This window comes from Lathamus discolor, chromosome 3, assembly GCF_037157495.1.
Source record: "Lathamus discolor isolate bLatDis1 chromosome 3, bLatDis1.hap1, whole genome shotgun sequence".
Classification (NCBI taxonomy): Eukaryota; Metazoa; Chordata; class Aves; order Psittaciformes; family Psittacidae; genus Lathamus; species Lathamus discolor.
Genome location: NC_088886.1, coordinates 123,882,375 through 123,896,807, shown reverse-complemented (window position 1 = coordinate 123,896,807; position 14,433 = coordinate 123,882,375). Strand labels below are relative to the sequence as shown.

Here is a 14,433-nt window from a genome sequence, read left to right as displayed (position 1 = left end):
TATTACTCTACAGTACAATGTAAATTGTTCCTTTGAAATACAATTTTGAAATACACTAGATTACATCATTTAAATAATGGCAAACTTTTAAATTCATTATTAGTGGTAGCAGAGCTATATTTACATAGACTTCTATTTCAGATGCAGTGTTATGTTACAGTCCCTAAGCCAGTTAAATATCAGACTTTCAATGGGGTTATAGTGCTCTTCCACATGTTCTACACACACTTCGGCTATATGTGTCAGAGAACAAGAACTCCTTTTAGTCTTGTTTGCTTTTTTTTTCTGTGTGCATGCAGCTGAATCTGAGCAAATTGATACCTACTTGATTTGGATTAAAGATGAAAGGCCTTTTTTTCAACAAGTATTTTGACTGAATATACAGAGGTGAGTAATGAAATACAGTCCTTAGGAGTAGCAGCAGAAAACAATTACATCCAACTTGCATCCTCTGTTGCATAATACTGCACCTAATTTTGACCCTGACTTTACCTAATGCTGATGAAATGTAGTCAACGGAAACCTCTCTCATGTTGTCAAGACTGGCTTTCAACACAATCCATGCAATGGCAAGCATCATACATCATTCTGCAGTGCAATATTAACAAGTTAAACTCAGTACTTTCCTCCAGAGATCTGCTCCTTGAGGGAAGCCCACCCCTGTATGTATATTAACAACAAACAGGAAGCCCACCCCTGTATGTATATTAACAACAAACAGGTTGTGAGTCCAGAGGCTGGGAGACCACAACTGGGCTGTGATGCTCGCTTCCAGTGCTGCGCAGAGTCTTCACTGGCCAGGCTCCTTCCTCTGTTGTCCATGGAGCAGAGCAAGTTCAAGCCACCAAGGCTCTTGGCGGTCCTTGCACATGGCACTGGTCAAGCCAAGTCTCCCTGCTTGCTGCCCATGCAGGACTCAGGGCCTGGTGTGAGGCGTGCTGATCATGATGTTGGGCAGCGCGTTGCGCCGCTTCTTCCAGGAGCCCAGCTCCCTTGAGTACCGCCGGATTTGTCTGAACCAGTGGTGAGTCCGTGCCCGGTCGCTGTCCCGGAACACAAATGCCTCCCGCCTGATCTCAATGAGTTCAAAGGTGTCGTCGCAGTCGGGGTCAGTGGACACAATGCAATTGCTCAGCCTCAAGGGCTCCCTGAGCAAATGGAACTTCCCGTTATTTTTGTCCCTGATGAGTACCAGCACGGCGTCCTTCACGGGCCCAGGCTCAGCGGACTCCAGGCTGGACTCTGACACACGCTTCATGTTCACGAGGAGGAGGACCTGCATGTTCTGGAACTTCAGGGTCTTGCTGCCTTTCTTCACCCACTGGCCATCGGGGGGCTGGGCCAGCTGCAGAGACCCCTCCATCACAAACCGTGTTTCTTCCCGCAGCCAACCTACCGTTTTGAGGGCGGTTTCTCTCATCTCAATGTTGATGACTTCCCTCTTCTTCTTGCTGTCCTGGCGAAAAGATCGGAGGGTCCACGTGTTCCCCTCCTGCTTAGTTTTCATGTTGATGTGCTCCAGGTGAGACTCAATGCGGCTCTTGGCCTCCCGCAGGCTGCTGTGATCTGGGTGGTATTCGGTGGTGGCCTTGATGATTCTGCTGAGCAACAGTGGGTACTTGGTGACTCTTTGCAAAGGGGCCATGAGGAAGGACCTCAGGTTCATCCGCCGCAGTGCTGTGTTGTCATTCTGGGAGACATCAAGGAATATTCTGCAGGGATTTAAGAAGAGAGAATGAACTGGTAGCTCTTCTGCCAGCAGATGCTGCAATCCTAAATGCAAATGAACAGTATGGTGCTGACAGCTGCTGGGCACTGCAGCCCCCTCTCTGGTTTTAAGAGCCTTGAAAGTTCTGTGTTCTCAAAGACCTAACAACAATTTCTGCAACTGTGCTCAGCTCCAGAGCAGTGATGAGGTGCTTGGGACACTAGCACGCAGCATCCTAGCAGTCTTCTATTAAATTGCTGTAGAACAACAAGGGTGTGATCTTTCTCTGGTACACAGTGACGTAGGCTTAAGGCAGAGACATCATCTTATATCAGATTACATTAATTGGTAGCTCCTTTCATCATTAGATTACAAAGCACTCTAAACAAGAATTCAATACATTCAGCCTTTTAAGCTGTTGTAGTGGAGAGAAAGAGAAGTGACCCGCCTGACGTTGCCCAATAGGCCAGGGGTAGGAATGGGAAACAAATTCAAGTCATGCATGCTTCACACAGTGGCTTTCCTCAGGGGAAGTCCAAACTGTGCTCTGGTGCAGAGACTGAGAGCTGTTCTCAGCTGAGTGTTATTTGGTGACAGTTCAGCACAGTGGTCAGTGCGCAAACACTGCTACCACAAAGCACAGTAAACAGTTGGGGACCAGCTAGCTGCCTCAGTGGAGATATCAAGGGTGAATATCTCCTGGAGAATAAATTATTCCCCTCACAAAGAGAGCAGCAATAACTGGAGAACATTAACATCAAACTTTGATCCAGTTGAGCTGTCCAAGGCTTCACCCTCAGGCTGGTGCCTTCCTATCCCCAAAGCCTGGAAGAATACGCTCAGCCCTTTTCTCACCTGAGGAGCTCTTTCTCCTTCTCCAGAGCGTTGAGCATATTCACGGAGGAGGACTGCTGAAGACAGTAGGTCTGAAAGGCTGGCAGCATGTTCACAAACTCTAGAAATATTTCACCGATGCACACAGTCATCAGGTCATCATCACCCTGCAAATATGCAATACAGCCCCCACGGGGTTAGTGCAGCAGAGGCACGAGCACAGAGCCTGCATTCAGTCCTATCAGCATGAACCTACTGCAGGATCTGGTGAACACCACACCAAAGGTGCAACTGGGCTCACCCTTCCTGCAATTGCTGCAGGTCTGGGGGGGAAGCAGTGTGTGGGGAGGGGAAGGAAAGCTGGGGTTACTGCTTTCTCTTCTACACACCAAGAGCCATCCTTTCTACTTCTGTGGGCTGAGCCAGCTCCCCAGAACAGAGGCTCAAAGGCCAGAGGCCAGAGTGAGCCTGCTAGTCAGGAGGGTGTACTGGGGCCCTTCTTGCCAACAGGTCTGCCATCAGGGTAATGCAGCAGTGCATAAACTAACAGAGAGCATTTTGGAGCAAACGGGCAGGAGTAACCCAGGTAAGAGACATGGCACTCAACTTCAACAGTTGCTCCAAGCAACTGGCCTGACTGGGAAGCAGTCCCTTCAGTACTGGCTACTTTGATGCCTACATGAAAAATAAATTTCATGGTAAATTGTTATCTGTTTTCCGGATGTGTAATAAGATAAGAGAATAGTAAGAATCTGGTGCTACGTAATGCTCTTAGCTTTGTCGAGGTGTGTGCTGACATGCTCTGCACTCACTACTGAGTTCAGCAGCAAGAGAGGGAGCAGGTCTCTGGCTGCTGGCAGTTTTCTGGTGCAGTACTGAGCTCTGACTGCAAAGGAATCATGGAAGAGGAGACAGGGAAACCCACAGCTGTTTGTAGAAGCCTTTGTCTCAATAAATTATTCACGGGGCACGTCTGTCTTCGCTGTGCCAGGTGCATGAGAGCGGTTTTCAAAGTTGCCAGGTTTTGAGATGTGTTGCTCAGTCTGACATGCAGGGTTTCACAAAGGGAGAAGAGGAATGTGTTTCCTAAAGAACAAACCATCCTGGTGAAACTGATAGAGCAATAAGAGGGGTTTGGTTTCTTGAGGAAAGGAGGGTGTGGAGCTGATTACATGTCCTTTGCAGAGATTGCTGCCCTAGAGCTTTATTTCTATTTCTCTGCCTTCTGACCACTCTGCTGGTGGGGCAGGAAAGTTCCTTGTGCAAGGCAGGGTGCGTCAGTAGAAGCAACTTACAGCACAGAGCTGTAAAGACCAATTGTCACTGGAGCAGGGAGCAGTCTGTGCCGCCTGGTCCGACAGCCAGCGTAGAAGCAGGCTGCAATAAGCTGCAACCCAAGGCAAATATACCCAAGCCAGCCTGAAATGAGCCAGCTCAGGGTTGCAAGAGCATGGCCTGTAAGGCAGACCAAGCTGAGCTCTGTGCCCCCATGGCTACACTCTTATCAGTGTCCAGGCTAACTGGCTTAAAGCTGACTTTGGTAATGGGCCGGTTAGGTCCTGTTAATGGGATAAATGAGTTAGACTGCTGATGGCCTGCTAATGTCAGTGGTATTACCACAGCAGAGAGTGAGGCCAGCAGCTGTGACCTGGCACTGACCTACTGAAATCACTGGTTTACATAGACTCTACACGGACTAGATAGATGACCAGAACCCAGGAGTCCTACCTCCTGATCCTCTTGGTCACCTATGCTGCCTCGCTAATGAAAAATCTATTCCTGTCTGGCTCCTCTTCAGCATGCAGCATCATACCTGATCAAAGGCCTGATCGATCTCTTCCTGAAGTGTCTCCAGGAAGCTCTCATTGAGGTCGATGAGCTCCTGGATGTTGCTGAAGATGCCCAGGAGCTGCTCCTGGCTCAGCAGCCCAGCCGCCTGCATGGGGAGGTAGAACTCCTCTTTGATGATGCGCAGGTCCTCTCCATAGCTGGCCTCTGTGTTGACAAACTCCAGCACAGACTCCTTGCGCTCCGTCCTGCGCTTGCGGCACTTCTCGCAGAGGTCAGCCCGCCTCTGATTGAGGTTCTGCACGTCTGTCTCCACTGGGAGGTCTCTTTCTCCACAGTCGGTGCAGGGACGGTGTGCTTCCCAGGCCTGCAGGGAGCTCAGCGTTTCGGATGCCCTGCTCCTCCACTTCCTGGCTGGTGTCTGGCCAATGCCACTGTCTGTCCTCTCCACATCCGCTGACTTGGTCCGGGTGGCCTCACTGGGATCTAGGTCATCCCGGACATCATTCACGCCAACAATCCCGCTGTCTGTGCTCAGGCTGCTGACATTACTCCAGTGATGTCTGGAGCGAAGGGAGCCACGTGGGGTGCAGCGAGTCTCATCAAAGCTGCCACCATGGCCAAGGTTGGCTTTTGCTACCACTGGACCTGGGAACAGACACAAATCATTACAGGCACTGCAAGGTGTACAGAGCTTACTGAGGACCTCAAGCTGGCACAGCCATGACTGGTAAGAACGCCAGGACAGCAGGCTAGGTCTGGTGAAAGCAGGGCTGTAAGCTCCCTCCCTCCTGTTCTGCCGCTATGACTGGTGAGGGTCAGAAGTACCTGGCTCCCAGGCAAAGCCTGGGGCCTGTCATCCCTGCACTGCTGATACCTATGAACTTATTTGAGCTCTCTTTTCCCCTGCCGTCTGCCAGGAGGGGACGGAGACACAGCAGAGTAGATCCTGATTTCTTGCACACCTGGGTTAAACCCAGAATGCTTCCCTCTCCCAGGTCAGTAGAATTACTCCGTATTGACACTGGCCTAGCATGGCTCAGGATCTGGCCCATCAGCCCTCTCTGAGTGTGCAGAATGTGGGTACCATAGTCTCGCTCCTGCCGGCGCTTCTGTGCGTGCTGCCATGCTGCAGCTGCAATCTTCAGCTCCAGCTGCTTCCTCTTCACCGAGTCTGTTGGCATGGGGTCACTGAAGTGCGGCCGCAGCCGGCACTCCCGCTGCGCCTTGGCACCATCTGCACTCTCATGGACAATGTCGGAGCTGGACCGGCGGCAGCCAGAACTGGGGGTCTGCAAGGAAGGCAAGTGGGTTTGCAGCAAGCTGGTGGTCAAAGCGGCACCTGGTTTGCAGCAACTGGACTTTAATTGCCAAAGCAGAGGAAAGAAAACTCATCAGTGGTGGGATTGTAAGTGCAGCTCTGTCACGCAATCATTAGCAAATCTGACCCCTTAGGTTCCTCTGTCTTGCTGTCCTAACAACAGGGACCCCTCTCCCTTTGCTGTTGTGTAGCTCTGAGTACAGTGGCTCTGAGAAGCCATGAAGAAGTCAACAGCATAGCCCTGGCTAAGGGCCTAAAGCACAGCTGAGCCTGTCCTCAAGGGATCTGAGCTAGCTTGCCTCTACCTGTGAGTGTTTCAGCGCTGCAGGGTCAGGAGGGCCAGCCTCTATGCCTTACTTACATTAGCAGTTTGACCAAGTGGGGACTAGGAGGGCATGTCTGATGTTTAGGGCAGTGCAGCAGTGAAGGACTAGTGGCACACTGAAAACCATTAAAGGGTTATTGCTGAACTCCCTGCAAGAGATGCAGCAACATATAGGCTGGGGCACAAAACTGGCTCCTGTTTCGTTAACTGTAATAGAAAGGGAACTAAAAATGCTTCTAACAGAGTTTAATTGCTTATGGGAGTCAGTGTGATTTCAGATCCCAGGCTCCCAGCCTGAGCAGTTCCTTCAACAAAAGGGTCCTTTAGATCTTCTGAGAGGTAAGAAAAAGCCCTGAACACATGCCCAAGATGAAAGGGGAATTCCTCTCCCTTACGTTCTCTGCAGGTGGAATGTCGCTGGATGTCTCATTGCTTGGCTTGTCCTCCCAGGTCTCTGTTGCCATGGACATCGCTGTGGGCTGTTGGCTGTCCTCAGGAGGTGGGAGATCAGCTTCCCTCAGATCACGCTGTTCCTTGGAGGCGGACTTGCCAGCAGTCTCAGCATTGCAGCTGCAAGGGAAGAAGCAGACTGATTAACATCACATATGCAGTTCACCTGACGTTCCAGATGAGACAGCACCAAGCCCAGGTTCGAACAACCAGCTGCAGTGTTCAGGAGAGGTGCAGGCAGGACTGGTCTGCATAGATGGCACTACATGTATTTCAGGACCTCTAAACACGGCTCCATTGTAGCAGTACAAATTGGGTAATTGCACTCATGCCAGCATCAGTCTGGGATATCAAGCCTCAGGTATTCACAAGGCATTCTTTGTGTCCATAAAACATGAGGTTCTCCCACAGGGACCAAAAAAACCTCTTCCTAAGTAGGCCATATCCATATTTGCTGCTATTTAAAGAGATGTTGTCAACACAGAAACCATATTGCTCATCTGGAAGAAAAACGCCTGCTAAAAATCATAATACTTCGAAGAGATTAGAGGATTAAAGGATAAAACCTGCTGAAACCACTGGAAAGATTCCCTTGCTTTCCGTGAACTCAGGATCAGGCCTTTTGGTGCACTTGAGAGTCCTGAAAAGATTGCCAGTCTGTTGTTCTCACTTAGCAATTCTGGGATGCTCTTATTCATGGCTGCCTGGTGCTAACAAGGGCCTGGCTGGGCTGGTACAGGCAGCCTATTCCAACTCCATGTTTCCCTCTCTGCAGACATCACCACCCCTCCAGAGAGACAGTCTGGTGCAAAACCACTGACTTGACAGAGCAGTTGACAGGCTTGCTTGTGATACTACTTGTGATACATTTTTCCAGCTGACTCTCTAAGACACCTTTTTGCGTGCATAATGAAGCCTGCTTGGAAGAATATTACTACTTTAAATTTACTTGATTTTTATGGGCTTGGATTCCTTTAAAAAAGAAAGGTTGTGAGGACTGGAGGTGGATGTTTGTACATACAGGAAGCCAGTGTCTGGAACATATTTTGGGGTATGCATGTATTTTATGCTTAACAAGAGTCTCCAATGACAAAAATCTACTGTTTCTTAAAGGCTTCACTTGTGAACTTACGCTGACAGGTCATACTGCTAATGTGTGATTCCAACAGTCAGCTACAAGCAAACACATGATACAGATGGGCATCTTCCTTACAATGCGTGACAGCTGGCTCTGAAAACAAACCATCAGCCTATACTGAAGTTGCTGAAGAGGGAACAAATCTCCCAGAACACAAACTGGCTCTGTTGTCAGGCCAGAAAAGTTGGTTTGCAGCTTCCTAGCTGATGCTTTTTCATCTTCCTGCGTTTATGCTTTCAGGCCCCAGCTGACACTACCTGAGTATTTAACAACTTAAGGAGTTTAGCCAGCAACAGCACAGTGCTAACGGCAGGCTCCTGGCTTTCACTTTTTGCTGTGCAAATTCCCAGCCATGTGGATTTGGAAGCATCACTTGTTTCCTGCAGGCCTTTTCTCTCCAGTCTCTAGAAAGGGGATATCAACATCAGTGCTGTCACGGAGCAGTCTGTAGTACAGACAGTATTAGCCCCATTACAGGGTTGCAGTAAGAGCAGTGCAGGCACACAGCAAGGCTGTGGTCCCACCATGGTACTGTCCTGCCCTGGTCTGGCTTAAGAGGTTTCTGTCTCCTTCCTCCCTCTCATCCCCAGTCACATTTGCAGTACCACTCCTTCAGCTCTTCCAACATAGCTGTCTGTGTGGCCATGATCTAAAATCAGTCTTGAAATTATCTGCTTTTACAAAAATATCCTCCCTCATGCATTCCCAGCCAGATCATTTCATCGACGTTGTGTGAACAGTTCTGTGGGAGGGAAGGCACAGATTAAGGAGCAAGAAAGCTCTTGAAGAGAATCTGCCACTGCCAGAAGCCACAATTTCCAAAAGCTGCTCCTGCTCAAACAGCTTCTGGTTGAAACATGCAGAAAGAAGGGATCATACTGAGGCAATGGGATGTGTCCAAGGTCAGTAGCAGAGCTCAGAACTGGATCTTCTTGATCACACCACCTCCCACCATACAGACCACACTCTCAGAGAGTCATTTGTCACTTTTACATTTTTACAGTGCTTCCACTTAAACATGGGAAGTACTCCGCAGTATTGTTGCTCCTCTAAATGAAACTGACAGTAGCTCTCTGCTGCTAAGACAGACCAGATGCCACTGCTTATTGTGGTTTCCATAACCCAGAAGGGATATGTATAAAACATCTCCAAACACGACCTGCAGTGGGAATAAGAGCCAATACTACCCAGACAGCTGAGCTAAGGAAAGGTGACTGGAGACTTGCGAAACTCAACCACCCTATGGTTGGTCAGCTAGAAGTAAGAAAGGCAGTGGTGCAGAAGTAGAGGCACTGGGTGTGTGAGATGGAAATGCACATCTTTTCCTTCACGGTCTCTTGGGTTGTACCATTGTCCAGGCCAGCAGTTCTCAGCCTTTTACACATGTTCCTGACTTTTTCTGACCACTGGAAATATTTTGGCAACTTCTTCCCTGTTTGCACCTGCCTTTCAGGCTTGGAGTCCTTTGCTATGGGAAGCTGTTATTGTACCCACCATCTTGGTGTCATCCCAAGTACACCCCATCAGTCTTTCGAGGAAGCCTTCTTTCTTAGTCATGCCCTTTGCTTCCTTTTGCAGGTTTTTGTTGCTACCTTTTCCCCACTTCGCAGACAGGAACCCCAGGTCCTTGCATGTCCTTATCCTGAGCAATTTGCTGTTTAAACCATTTCAGAAAGTGGACTATAGATTGAAATGCCTACAGGATTTCCACCTCGATCTCAACACCCCTTTCCAACCAGGACTAAGTTAAAGGTATCTAGTGACTTATGAGGGAGCTAAAGGTGCCATAATTATGAAGCTGAAAATGAAATCTTCACTGATGAAATATTAAGTCATTTGAATGAGGCTTAAGTAATTAACTATGAATTACTAGGGAGGCAACTAAGTCACCCGACAAAACTGCTTTGTAAAACTGTAACACACAGAACCACTAGAAAGAGAAGACAATTTCAGCTGTCATACTCTGTGATGCTCCATCACCAGTATCTCTATCAAAGGCTTGCTAAGCTCAGTATCTGTGGAAATGGGACTAAATACCCAGCTTTCAGCTCATTTCATTTGAGACTTAGAAAATAATGTGGCCTGGATGTCAGCGATCATAATTTAGGACTCAAGACATCCAAACAAAAAGTCTCCCACCTCTGCAGTGAGAATCAGCTTGAGTTATAAATGAGTATTTAGGCACATCACAGTCTCAGGTGAAAACGATGGAAAACAGAAATTTCCAGATAAAGGAAACTGAAATTTCCCACTAGCCAGTACTTTGGCACTGGAACAGATTTGTCTTCCTCCTCCTAACCTGAAGAAATGACAATCTTTACCATCAACTGGTATTACTATGGAAAATAAACAAGCCAGCGTGGTTCCTTCATATGAAACAACCTCTCTACTACTGGAACCACTGTCATTCACAGTTTTAGATCAGTTTTGATGTTCACAAAATCACCTCATATATTTTGACAAATCCAAGTGGGGAGACTGAACACATTTGCAGGAACAAAACCCACTGCAAATATTAAAAGTACAGAAGCCACCCTGAAAACATGGAAGCCTTGGGCAGAAAGTGTTTGGAGGCAGGAATAGTAGTGGGGAAACAAGATCATATGCACTGCCCATATCCTGTATGCTTTGCTATGCACGAGCCTTGGGTTCCAGGTACTAGTCAAATCTTTCATCTGCATGGAGACAGCTGTTCTTATTATCTTACATCTTGTGCCGCTCTGTGTATTTCATTTCACACCTGATAAAAATAGCCTACTCAATAAAAGTGGTTGCATACCATAATTCTCATACGTTTCTTCATTGGATTTTCATACTCTAGAACAAAAGCACTGGGCTGGACAGCAGAAGGAATCAATTAGGGCTCCAACACCACCTACATCCCTTTGGATTAGAAAGTTACAGAAGTGTTCCTGCTTGTCACTCTGGCTCTGTCTACATGGGCAGCTTCAGTGTCTTTCAGACAACTCTCATTCCTGTGCAGAAGTCACTACCATCTCTAAAACCCAAGTCCAGTCTCTGAGCCCTAGCATTCCAGAAATACCAAGCCAGTGTACAAGGTTGATGCCCTGGCATTTCACATACTGCATCTGTTGGTGTCAGAAGCAGCCAGGAGCCAAGTCAAATGCAATTCTTGGCAAAGCCAGTCCTGAAAGACAAGTGTATGGAAACAAACCACTTCACCAACACTTACTCCTCCTTTTCTCATCAGCCTTATCTAGTGATAAGACAGTGATAACTGCCCCAAATTCCTGGCTTTCAGAACTTTTCTCATTCCTGTTGGGCCACCTGCCTGCATAGAAAAGGATCCCCATTTTTTTGGCAGGAGGGAGGTAACATGACTGCAGTGTCTAAAACCAGGACAGAGAAAGCAGTCCTTGTGAACATCTTACCCAGAGAAGCGGAAAACACTGGCTGGAAAAGAAGGAGGAAGGCTTTACACAAGTATTTTCTCTCACTGCTTACACTGAGTTGGCAGGAGAGTATTTGCAAGTACTTTCACACGCTGCCTGTACTGGTTTCCAGAGGGTATTTAGAGAGTTGTAGCAGCAACCTTGCTGTTACTGGTTTGCCAGTTCACTGCATGCAGGCAGCAAATAAAAGCACTTGTTGCTGCGTGTAACACTACCTGAACTCATGGCCTGCAGTGGTGGGACGGACTTTTTTCAAAGGAATCATCTTAATACTTTGTATCCCTCAGATGTTGTCGACTTCTAACAGGTGTTAAACAGAAATGAAAAAAGACATTTCAACAATTTATTACAGAAATAAAATGGGTGGAAAACTGTGTGTCAGGACTACTAATGACCGCTGTCTTGACAGGAGTAAGGTGTACAAAAAAGCAAAGTCTAGATGAGAACTCTTTCTGATGATCAGTCCCACGCAAAGATGGAGTTTAAGCTCAACAGCTTAAAGACATGTCCATGTGGCTGTCAGTGTCCCAGGGATGAAAGGCTCTGCCAACAGCGTATTAATGCTATGGGAGTTAAATGTACATGTCAGGAGAGAGACCAGATCATTAATAAGGGAACTGCTTTCGGGTGACACCACAGAGCATGTTACCTTTTCTTAATAAGTTCCAAGGCTGAACCTATGAATTCATCCTTCATTTTTTGTAGCTTAGCTCCATAGCTGGATAAGTCTGTGGCTTCTAACAGCAGCGATGAACAGCAAGAAGACTGGGCTTCAGAAGCCAGCGACTGCCCTGCAAGGTGGAGGACATCATTTAATTGTCTTGTCTCTCCTTTCTGCTGCTCATCATTGAAGATCTCCTGCCCAGCTCTGTGTATCGCTACTGGCTGTAAAGGTGATCGTGGAATAGGACTAGAGCAAATGGGGACTGGCGATCTATCTGGGCTGCAGATTTGGAAGGTTCTATCCTTCACGTCAGGGCTGCTCATCCTGAAGCCATCCCATGTGTCTGGATATTGGGAAAAGCCAGCAGAGGTGTGGTTCTCATGGAACACATCATCGTCTTCCTCTGCTGCGACAGCAGCTTCATTCACAGCTTTAGTCCCCAGAACTTCCGGACAGACATTCTTACTGCTGTCCTCCTTCAGGCTCTGGTTTGCAGGCAGACCCTTATTCAAGGAATCTACTGGCCTGCTGCTGCTGGCAGATGAATTTGCCACTTTACTTCTCATTTGCTTGAATTCCTCGAAGGTGGGTATGTAAAGCCTCCCTTTGCAGAGGCCTTCCTTGCCCTGTCGCAGTGTAGCTTTGACATCTGTTTCCTTACTATATTGTTCTACGGTTTCTGCTGTTCTGGATTTGGACATCTCATGAGTTTCCTTGGCATGCTGAAGGGGCAAACTAGGGGAGCTGTTCTGCCTTCGGAGCTGAAGCCTCCTCTGAGCCTCCTGCTTGATGTCTTCTGGACTGACAATCCTGTGTGCAAAACACAGTCTCTGCCTCCCCGTGAGGCTGTGCCTGGGAGCAGTGTGTTCCACCAAAACTCTGCAGCAGTTGACAGCACAACCGTTCTTGCACTGCTGGCACACCTGGCATGCAAAAAACTCCCGGGCCATCAGGTCAGGCAGGGCCACTTCTGGATGCACTGGCTTGCAGGGCTCTGCCACCTTACTGTTGTGCAGCCTCAGCTTCTCCTTCAACTCTTTTTTGGCATCCCCGTGTAGCGCTCTCTCCTCTGCAGAAGGGAAGAGCCACTGAGGCACTTTGGCAAAGGGAGCGAGGAGCACATTCTGTGCTGATCGAGATGTCTGTTTAGCATGGAGAGAAAGGTTCCTCAGAGAGTCTGATGAGCTCTGCGCTGGGGCCACATCCACACAACCTTCTGTCCACTGACTGGTGCCTCTGTAGCGAAAGATGATCTCGTTATCCAGGCTCCGGCAGTGAGAATACAGCCCAGAGTCAGCAACTGCTGCCCACTGAAGGTTCTCCACACTGCGATACATCCGGTTTTCCACAGGACCGGCCAGAGGTGCCTTGCCTGTGTGGCAGCAGTCTAGACTGTGGAAGTCCCCAGAAAAAATATGAGTGTCTAGGTTCTTTAGTGGATGCATGCTGTCAACTGAAAAATCCTTTAAGCCATGTTGTGCATAGAGCTGATTATTTTGGCAGCTCAAGATCACCCGGCAGTGTTCCTGTCTCTCATCAACACTGATGTATGTCATAGCAAATGCACATGGAGGCTCTAAGACAGTGGCGTCTAGGGGGAGAGAAGGGAGCTGGGATGTTGCTTAGATGCCAGTCAATGTCCACAGACCACAGACAGCAAAGCGTGCTGCTGGGTACTCACACAAGAGAGCTCTCACATGGGTTGAGTCGCCATGCGTAGAAGACCTGTGAATGGAAGGAAAGATGAGTTACTGAAGCAGCCTGGTGATGGCTCACAGGATGCAACAGCAGGTCTGCTTCCAGGGAATGCAGAAGCCAAACACCAACAGCTTGGGTAGAAACAGAGCAGCATAACTAGGAGATGAGCCACAGGGCCTGGGGCAGGGAATCTTTTCCATCTCTAGAAAAGCCAGCACTGGCCTTACACTCCCCATCTGAATCTGGAGTTCATCCTGCCTATCCTTGGCAATTCCCCCACAATAACACTTTCCAACTCTACTGATGAATGCTCAGAAGTGCTCGCTGCAGGCTTAGCTTACTCACACAGCAGCGCTTACAAGAGGTTGTAAGCCTCTTTCCCTCAGATGGGGTGCAGACAAGAATGTGTGGGTTAAGGAGGAGGCTTGTGAGTGGAAAAAGATGACATGACAGTGTGATCTCCTGGAAGGCTCAAGTAGCAAGGAGGAAGAAGGAGGCTGACTGGTGGTGGTTTTGTCTCCAAGAGTCACACTGCTTTGATGCTTTTCTTTACCCTTTATGGGGTAGATGCATATGATCTAGTGACTGGTGGCCAAGCATTTCCAAGGCCTTTACAGTGCAGAGACAAAGGTACTTCAGACTTTCACAAATGCACCCTCCTGACCCCTTAGCAACAGCCCCAGATGATCACCCCCATGACAGCTCAGTGGAGGCCCGAAAGAAAAGGTGGTTTCCAAGTCTGTTCCTATGATCTGTGTTCAGCATTGTAAGGCCTAAGGGAATCTAAGTGACCAAATCACATGTTCAGAGCAATGCAGAAAATGAAAACACAAAACTTCAGTTTGGGCTAGCAGGATGAAGGGTCTAAATCATCCTTGGCAGTGGAAAGACCCTCCTTACATTGAACATAGAGACTCCCCATTTCTCTTATGAATTCAGGCCTCATGGACTTTCCAGTCACACAAGATGTCAGTGTCTGCTACAGCCCTATGCACTCCCTCCCTTGGCAGCCAGAGGCAAAGGGAATGAGTGAGCGCCAGAGGTAAAGGAGAACAAGACTGGGCAAGGGATACGGGGTTCTCCTGAGATTCATA

At 48.3% G+C, this 14,433-nt stretch overlaps 1 protein-coding gene across 2 annotated transcripts in view; it reads right to left on the bottom strand.

Annotated features, from left to right (window-relative positions):
• The window catches only part of LOC136010372 (uncharacterized), a 44,343-nt gene continuing 29,910 nt past the window's right edge, over positions 1–14,433 (bottom strand). For both annotated transcript variants that reach the window (XM_065671463.1, XM_065671462.1), the window contains exons 3-8: positions 11,627–13,366; positions 6,372–6,546; positions 5,418–5,622; positions 4,356–4,978; positions 2,564–2,709; positions 1–1,712 (exon numbers count right to left, since the gene is read on the bottom strand). In XM_065671463.1, the coding sequence (XP_065527535.1) occupies positions 917–1,712; positions 2,564–2,709; positions 4,356–4,978; positions 5,418–5,622; positions 6,372–6,546; positions 11,627–13,197 (3,516 nt within the window). In that variant the 5' untranslated portion in view covers positions 13,198–13,366 and the 3' untranslated portion in view covers positions 1–916. The remainder of the gene's footprint in view (positions 1,713–2,563; positions 2,710–4,355; positions 4,979–5,417; positions 5,623–6,371; positions 6,547–11,626; positions 13,367–14,433) is intronic.